The sequence below is a fragment of the Uranotaenia lowii genome, chromosome 2 (assembly GCF_029784155.1).
Source record: "Uranotaenia lowii strain MFRU-FL chromosome 2, ASM2978415v1, whole genome shotgun sequence".
Taxonomy (NCBI): Eukaryota; Metazoa; Arthropoda; class Insecta; order Diptera; family Culicidae; genus Uranotaenia; species Uranotaenia lowii.
In genome coordinates this window covers 97,785,913-97,795,372 of record NC_073692.1, presented here as the reverse complement: position 1 = coordinate 97,795,372, position 9,460 = coordinate 97,785,913, and the positions used below count along the sequence as shown (strand labels likewise).

The 9,460-nt window shown below is 40.2% G+C and overlaps 1 protein-coding gene across 1 annotated transcript; it reads right to left on the bottom strand.

Moving 5' to 3' along the window:
• Positions 1 to 464: 464 nt before the first annotated feature.
• Positions 465 to 7,891, bottom strand: LOC129741704 (outer dense fiber protein 3-like). The gene is made up of 3 exons (XM_055733450.1): positions 7,882 to 7,891; positions 745 to 1,001; positions 465 to 584 (listed from the first exon to the last, which is right to left on the bottom strand). Exons 1-3 carry the CDS (start codon positions 7,889 to 7,891, stop codon positions 465 to 467), a joined length of 387 nt encoding a protein of 128 aa, XP_055589425.1.
• Between the last annotated feature and the right edge of the window lie 1,569 nt (positions 7,892 to 9,460).

The following is a 9,460-nucleotide window of genomic DNA, read 5'->3' as shown; positions in this document are numbered from 1 at the left end:
TGTATCGTGAGTAAAATTTATTCTCAAAATCAAATTCTGGGTCCCAGAAAAGCACGAAAAAAAAATAACAAAAAATCTTTAATCATATTAACCCATTCTCAGTTAAACCAGACAAATGAAATGCAACTGTAAAACGAACGTCAAGTTAGATTTCACCTAATTCGAAAACTTAAAACTGCCTTTCTCAGTAGATTAGTTGGTTATGGTACGGTGTCGCTTCCGGGAAGTCTCCAAGATACTCCGAATGTTTGATGCCGAAGCTGTACGATGGCACGTGTCCCAGATTGATCTGTGAAGTTTTCGGTCGGAAGGTGAACGAGAGAGAGATGGTTTTGGAGGGACGATATGAAGAAATCAAGTAGATGTGTTGTATGGAATGGAAAAAAATAAAAGAAAAACGATTAAAATTTGATTTTCGGTACATTTTAATTTAATGGTATTTTCGATTTGAATGAAAGTTTCATTTATGGGTCCCAGTAAGCTTTCCGGATGTTTTCTGCCAATCGAATGTTCTTGTAACCTAAATACTGAGAATGGCGAACGCCAAAAGTCGGGGCAGGGACTGAACGATGCATGTAGTATCCCTGGGTGGAAAAGGATTCGAGGGGTAAGGTTATAGAGTGTGAAATGGTGATTTATGGTGATGGTAAGCATTTGAGTAAAGTTAGTTCCTTCATAACCAAATGTAAACGACCGGGTTACAAACTCGTCGTTATCGTTGTCGGTAAATAAATTTAAATTTACCTTCTCCGGATGATGGGCGGCTGGGCCTGGTTTCATCGCCTCGTCCGTCGGAACCTTGAATCGGGTGGCCATTGAGAACATCGGAGCCTTCTTTACCAGCGGATCGATTTTCGCGTCGTAATGGCCGGGACCAGGGAAAGTGATGCACTCAGGAAGCCGAGGCTTTTGGCGACCGGTGATTGTGTAGGCGGGGGCGGATCGGATCTGGCCTTCTTTGCTTGAGCCGAGCACTTCTGGAATGTGGTATTCGTTGGGGGCTGCAAAATACGGGGATTTGGAGTAATCAGGGTGCAAAGCTTATATTGGGCATCATGTGTTGTTATTCTGGTGAAAAGTTGAAAGATCCATCAATGGATTTCAAATTTCGGTATTAAAAGTTGGATAATATAAATTTAAACAAAATTTGTCAATTCTTCAATTGTAAAGCAGTAAACTGCGCCTGAATAAATCTGAGATTTTTCTGATTTAAACTGTGGTTGAAACAGAGCAGAAACCTTTATATTTATATGAACAAAAACTGTTGATTGAAAATTTTCAGAACTTCTTAGTCTATTTTTAAACTGTGACCCAAAGATGGGTCTTGACTCAAACATTCAGTCAGCGAAACTTTTTTTTTTTTGTAGAGAAATGAATCCAACTTAGATGAAATTTCAGGGACTAGATAAGGGAAAATTGATGTTGAAAAACATGCGAAAAAAATTCGCCTTGTCTCCCGGTGAGACTTGAACCCACATCTTGCGCCTCTCCGGGGCCCATGTATTAGAGGAGACAAGGCGAATTTTTTTCGCATGTTTTTCAACATCAATTTTCCCTTATCTAGTCCCTGAAATTTCATCTAAGTTGGATTCATTTCTCTACAAAAAAAAAAAAAGTTTCGCTGACTGAATGTTTGAGTCAAGACCCATCTTTGGGTCACAGTTTAAAAATAGAAAATAAGGCGGTGCCAAACACCGAATTTGGTTGGATATCCAAATACGGCAAACGCATCATTTCTCATCATAACTGACAACCCGTGCAGTATATGAGAAGGCAATGCAAATCTTGCCGTGCCTAAAATATCCAAATTTGAGTCCAACTACCGTAAGATGAAAAGATGGGAATAGAAATTAACCAAGAAAAATGATTATGATCACATGGGAGAACTATTCCCTTCATTCCGATAGACATCGACACTCAACCAGTATAATATTCATACGCCAGGTTGGTCTCCTGTAGTAGAATGTTAATACATGGGCCTCGGAGAGGCGCAAGATGTGGGTTCAAGTCTCACCGGGAGACAAGGCGAATTTTTTTCGCATGTTTTTCAACATCAATTTTCCCTTATCTAGTCCCTGAAATTTCATCTAAGTTGGATTCATTTCTCTACAAAAAAAAAAAGAACTTCTTAGTCATAATCTTGATATATGTACATTTGTTCATTCTTTCACAATTCAAGCCAACAAAAATTGATATTGACAATTTTCAGACACAATATTTGAATACATCTGATTGTAATGAATGATGCTCTGATTTATGGTTTCAGACTCTTAAGTGAAATGGCACAGCGGCATTTTTTCGAAATTTTATCATCCAAATAAAGTTGAAAACTCAACATTGTATTGGTCAAGAGTCAACAATTTCAATGCCGCTATGTGGTATCACACATGGTCGATTCAAATTTTTACATATGTTTTTAGAAAGATGTTACCAAAAGGGACTTTTTTTTGGCTAGTGAAGTAGACAATGTGCAACTCGAGACCCCATACACCCAACCTTCGGGTAGTGGTCATATCACCTCTTGTCTGCAACTCCGATTCTCTACCTCCCCGTGGTACTAGCTGGGGTGCGAGCAACCTTAGCGGAGATCGGGTACCCAACCCCGGTGGATGCTTTGGTCGCATGCAGAATGAGTTAGGGGGCTTCGTACGCGTCTGTTCTCCATGTTAGGGGCGGCGTGCGGAGTGCAACAACGTCCTGGTGGTGTTCGGGACCCAAAACAGCAACATCACGACGGTCCTCCTGCGAGATAGTGAGGTTAGCTGCGGGCCTTGCGAGCCTGTGACTACAAAAAACATAAGCAACGAACAACGAACAACAAATTTCGGATGGAAATCGGCAAAGACCCACGCAACGAAAAGGGACTAGCGATTGGAAACTTGGAACATGGTACTGCCGATCTCTAAATTTTGTGCGCAGTACCCACGTGCTCTCCAACGAATTGAAGAGCCGCAAATTCGACATCGTAGCGCTGCAGGAGGTATGCTGGAAGGGCTCCACGGTACGAACGTATCCAGATGGTCGTGCCATCTACCAGAGCTGCGGCAACACACACGAGCTTGGAACAGCTTTTATAGTGATGGGAAAGATGCAAAAGCGCGTGATCGGGTGGTGGCCGATCAACTCACGAATGTGCCGGTTGAGAATCAAGGGCCGGTTCTTCAACATCAGCATCATCAACGTGCACAGCCCTCACCTCGGAAGTACCGGTGACGACAAAGACGAATTTTACGCGCAGCTGGAGCGTGAATACGACCGTTGCTCAAAACATGATATCAAGATCGCCATCGGGGATTTCAATGCTCAGGTCGGCCAGGAGGAGGAATTCAAACCGACATTTGGAAGGTTCAGTGCGCACCATCTGACCAACGAAAACGGCCTAAGACTTACGAATGGCCGTACGTAGTACCTTTTTTCAGCATCGCCTCCCACACAAGTACACCTGGAGATCACCGTACCAAACTCAATCACAGATCGACCACGTTTTGATCGACAGCCGGACAGCCGGACATCATCGACGTTAGATCCTGTCGGGGCGCCAACAGCAAGTCGGATCATTATCTGGTGATGGTGAAGATGCGCCCAAAACTCTCCGTAGTAAACAACACGCGAAACCGGCGCCCGCCTCGGTTAAATATCGCGCGACTGAAGCAACCTGAGGTCGCGGCAGACTACGCGCAATCGGTCGAAGCAGCGCTGCCGGCAGAGGGCGAGCTTGACGAAGCCCCTCTCGAGGACTGTTGGGATTTTTTTTTTGTGGGTACCTATCACTGCGACCAGTTAGTTGATCTATTGTAATATGTCCCCTGTTTAATGTATGCTAAGTCAAGGAAGGTCACTTTCATATATTAGATAGTGTCCCTATCTTGAGATTTAGCATTTTCCCAATCTGGTATAACAGCTCTTATGAAGCTGTTCACCTTTTTAGGACCAATTGAAAAAACTTCGGAGGGATCTAATATACCACAGCCGATTATTTTAATCCGTTTCGATATAAGAGAAGGACATTCGCAAAAAAGATGCTCTGACGATTCCTTCTCCATACTGCAGAAACGACACTCGTCAGAGTTTAATCTGCCAATTTTTTTCATGTGATATCTGCATTCACAGTGACCTGTAACGAGCCTTGTAAACATTTTAAGGTCTTTCTTAGATAAGCTAAGAGCTATTTCTGATTTTTTAATACTTGGTTGGATAATTTTTTTAGCCTGTTGCCCTATAACAGAGTTTTTCCAATTGTTTGCAATTATACTTTTTTCTTTATTTTTCATTTCTAATTTAAAATAGCATTTGGAAATACTGCAAAATGGTTCTGGTCCCTCAAGCGGAATAGAAGACCCTTCTCTGGCCAAGCTGTCAGCCTTTTCATTGCCCTCTATACCGCAATGCCCAGGAACCCAGTAAAGATTAACTGAATTTTTTTGAGTTAGTTTTTCCAGACAGTTGATACATTCCCACACTAATTTTGAAGAGCATGTGTAGGACTTAAGTGATTTAAGAGCTGCTTGACTATCTGAAAAAATGCATATGTTTGCATTTTTATACAGTGAGCGAAATAAAAATAGCACCACCATGTGTTTTGCTTGTGAAAATATGAATGATCGAAAATTACGAAAATTTTCTTCCACATTTTGTTCTGAATTGCTTAACGGATAAATCAAGCATAAGTTTACTTTTTTTGGACGTAGCAATTGGTGTTGAGGATCAAAAATGGGAAAAAAGGGTGCGAAATAAGAATAGCACCACTTGAGATATTTCAACAAAAACAAGATTATTATTAAAAATTTACTGTGTAAAAGTGAATAATAATGCTTCTACGAATTATTTGAATAGATAACTGCATTTTAAGGAGTTTTTCAGAATTTCAATGGTTTTCATAGGTATTAAAAAGGGGTTTTAAGAGATTCTCCTTTAGCGCTAAGGAATTTGATATTTGAGCTATAAAACTTTATCAAACTGCTTTATTTCTTCATTAACATTCATAAGTATGATGAAAAATGATGAAACATAGATTTGAGGCTGAGTTTGCATCCAAAAAGCAGGTTGGAATTCAAAAATACTAATGTTTTTTTATAGTCAAAGACTATTTCTCTAGTTTTAAGTCAGAGATGGCAGCACTATCTTGCCATTTAACCAAATTCATGGCCATTTTTGGATATCCGGGATTAATTAAGGAGTATTGGATGATTTTGGTCAAGAAATAAATACATGTACCTTGTGAACGTTTGAAAATTCTAAGATCACTAAATCCAAAAAAAATAAGAATGGCATAAAGGTCACTAAAAGTGAATTTTTTGGACCGATTATCAGAATAAAGTTATACTTTGCGATGGAACTTGATGGACCAGACGGCTAGCAGTATTCTTGGTATAATTTGCTATTGAATCGGAAGTTGAGATGAGCAGGAATTTCGGCGATTGGACATTTTTGTGCTGGTGATTCTTTTGCAAATCCGGTAAAGCTTACTGCAACGTGAACTTCCACAAAACTGTGATGCGAAAATACCTCAAAATGATGAATATGGGCCTAAATAAACCTGGAAAATCAATATTGAGACTAAATTTGGTTTTAACTGCAAGATAGTGCTGCCATCTACGACTTGGAACTGGAAAAAAAATGTGGTTTACTAAACAAAATCAAAGTTTTTTATTTCCAACCTACGTTTTTCTGATTCAAAGTTAATCCCGAATGTTTGTTTCATCATTTCACGCCATTTTAATGAATAAAGTAAGTCGTTTTGAAAAGAATTACAGCTCAGATATCAAATTCCTTAACGCTAGAGGAGCATCTCTTAAAACCCCTTTTTAACACCTTTGAAAACCTTTGGCATTCTGGAAAACTCCTTAAAATGCAGTTATCTATTCAAATAATTCGTAGAAGCATTATTATTCACTTTTACACAGTAAATTTTTAATAATAATCTTGTTTTTGTTGAAATAACTCAAGTGGTGCTATTCTTATTTCGCACCCTTTTTTCATATTTTTGGTCCTCAACGCCAATTGCTACGTCCAAAAAAAGTAAACTTATGCTTGATTTATCCGTTAACCCGTTCGAGACCGATTGCACACCGAGTGTGCAATGAAATTTTTTTGCCTTTTTCTGAACAATCATTCATTGTGAGTTTACTATTGCTCGGAAAAATAATATTCTTATACCAATGGAATCCGCAAATGTTTTGCAAAATGTATTGAAAAATGGTTTTGATGAAAATCAAACGTCATAAAAGTTATCTAAGAGTAAAGTACTATGAGTTCGAATGTCGTGAAAAGGCCTCCGTCTCGAATGGGTTAAGCAATTCAGAACAAACTGTGGAAGAAAATTTTCGTAATTTTCAATCATTCATATTTTTAAAAGAAAAACACATAGTGGTGCTATTCTTATTTCGCTCACTGTATTTCCTTTTCAAACAAATGTTCACACATTCTAATATTGCATAGATTTCGGCTTGGAAAACTGTCACCCAATTACCCATAGAAATTGAAATGTTTACACCAGGACCTGTTATACCCGCCCCAGCAACATTTCCAATTTTTGAGCCATCCGTAAAGAAAGAAAGAGACCCAGAGCGTAGAGTAGGACCACCTTCGTTCCATACTCTCCGGCTAGGTTCTATCAAATTAAATGAATGATTGAAAACCGGTTTGCTAGGTATCCAATCCTTATTTAATAAAATCATAGGATTTATCTGAAATTGTTCCTTAATTTTCATTCTATCATTATTCAAATTCATTTGTATTGAAGTTCCTTCGATAACTGTCATTGCTTGTTTATTTGCTTCGAATTGAACACACTGGTGAAGTGGTAACATATGTAGCATTGCTTCCAATGCCTTGGTGGGAGTGCTACGCATAGCCCCCGTAGTAGATAATAGAGCGATTCGTTGCAATTTTTCGAGGCATCTTTGTGTTGTCACCTCTTTAGTTTTCGGCCACCATATGAGCGACGCATAAGTTATTCTAGGTTTAACTATAGTTGAATATATCCAGTGAATCATTTTTGGTTTCAGTCCCCATTTTTTACCAAAAGTCTGTTTGCTTATCCATAGGGCACTGGTTGCTTTATTTACAATGTATTTAAGATGGGCATTCCAATTTAGTTTGTTATCTAATATAATTCCTAAGTACTTAACCTCTGATGTCAGTTCTAGGGGACTGCCATTTAGAGTTAAGGCTCCAATGTTAAATTTCTTCTTTCTTGTAAATGGAATAATTGATGTTTTCATGGCGTTTACATTTAATCCTTCATGATTACACCTGCTTGATATGAATTTTAATGCACTCTGCATTCTATTAGTGATGATCTCTTGAAATTTGCCCCGGATGAGAATGACAATGTCATCGGCAAAGCCAATAGTTTCAAAACCTTGCATTTCTAGCTGTGTTAAAAGCTCATCTACCTACAACTAGCGACCATAATAGCGGTGACAGAACCCCGCCCTGTGGGCAACCTTTTTTGCTTTTATTGTAACGGGGGACTTTCCTAATGAAGATATTATTAATCGATTTGACAACATTATGCAAATCCATTTTGTGATTGTTGTATTGAATCCGCGGGCAAGCATGGCTTTCTCCATCGATAAATGAGAAGCATTGTCAAATGCTCCTTCTATATCTAGAAAAGCAGCTAAGGCTATTTCCTTACTTTCGATAGATTTTTCTATTATTGAAACCAGTGTGTGAAGCGCCGTCACTGTAGATTTACCTGTTTGATAAGCGAACTGATACTTATTTAGAGGATTTTTTCCATATAGTCTGATATTATAAATTCATACATTATTTTTCCATAATTTTTAGGAAAACTGACGAAAGACTAATTGGTCTGAATGATTTTGGTGAAGATTTCTCATTTTTATTTAGTTTTGGAATAAAAATGACTCTTACTTTTTGCCATTCTTTTGGAAGATAAGTGAATCTTAAGCTAGCTTTTAATAAATTGGTTAAAATTGGAACGATGATTTCAGAACCTTTCTGCAGCAAAGCTGGAAGAATTCCATCATCGCCTGGTGATTTGAAAGGTTGAAATGAATTGATGGCCCATTCCGTTCGGCCTTCTGTAATGATGTTATCTATGATTGACAGTTCACCAAGTGCTGTTTCAACTGGCTCACAAGGTGTGACTTGAATTTCCGAATCTTCTCCTTCTATTATTTCAGAGCATGGAAAATGGATTTTCATCATAAGCTCTAAAGTTTCTTTTTGAGTAGATGTTTGAGTACCATCAGTGCGTTTGATAGTCCCAAGACCATTACAATGATCTTTTGAAAGTGCCTTCTGTAAGCGTGCAACTTCAGTTGTACTTTCAATTTTTTCACAAGTGTACCGCCAGGTTTTCCTTTTCGATTTGCGAATTTCCCTATTGTACTCTGTTAGTGCTTTTCTATAAATTTCTCATAGAGATGACTGTTTTGCTTTGTTGAATAGTTTGCGAGCGTTTTTCCTAAGCTGCTCTACCCTTTTGGGATACCATCAAAACAGCCATCAACAGTGCTGCGGAGAACGTCATCGGTTATGTGGAGCGATCTCGACGGAACGACTGGTTCGACGAGGAGTGTAGGAGGGTGATGGACGAAGAAAATGCCGCGCGGGCGGCAGTAGTGCAAAGAGGCACCCGTCGAAATGTGGAAAATCACCGACAGCGGAAGAGGCAGCGAGTCCGAATTTTCCAGGAGAAAAAGCGCCGCATGGAGGAGGAGGAGCTCGAGGAGCTGGAGCAGCTGCATCGTTCCCAAGAAACACGAAAGTTCTATCAGAAAATCAACGCATCCCGCAAAGGCTTCGTGTCGCAAGCCGAAATGTGCCGGGATAAGGACGGGGTATCCTGACGGACAATCGTGAGGTGATCAAAAGGTGGAAGCAGCACTTCGATGAACAACTGAACGGCGCACATGCGGGAGATCAAGACGGTGGGGGAAGGTACATCGCCGGCGTAGCCAATGACGAAGACAAGCCACTCCCAACGATGAGTGAAGTTAAGAAAGCCATTCGCCAGCTGAATAGAAACAAGTCGGCTGGGAAGGATGGCATCGCAGCTGAACTCATCAAAATGGGTCCGGACAAGTTGGCCGATTGCCTACACCGGTTGTTAGTCCGGATCTGGGACATAGAACAGCTACCGGAGGAGTGAAAGGAGGGGGTAATATGCCCCATCTACAAGAAGGGCGACAAATTGGACTGTGAGAACTACCGAGCGATCACTGTCCTCAATGCCGCCTACAAAGTGTTGTCCTGAATCCTACTCCGCCGCCTAACGCCGCAAGCAAACAGATTCGTGGGAAGTCATCAGGCCGGCTTCATGGAGGGACGGTCAACGACGGACCAGATATTCACATTACGCAAATCCTCCAAAAATGCCGGGAACACCAAGTCCCTACGCACCATCTGTTCATCGACTTCAAAGCCGCATACGACACGATCGACCGTAACGAGCTATGGAAAACCATGGACGAGAACGGCTTTTCCG

Coding starts and splice junctions, on each gene's coding strand:
- LOC129741704 (XM_055733450.1), bottom strand. Junction 585..744: donor CCGCCCATCATCCGGAGAAG/GTAAATTTAAAT, acceptor TTTTCCACCCAG/GGATACTACATGCATCGTTC.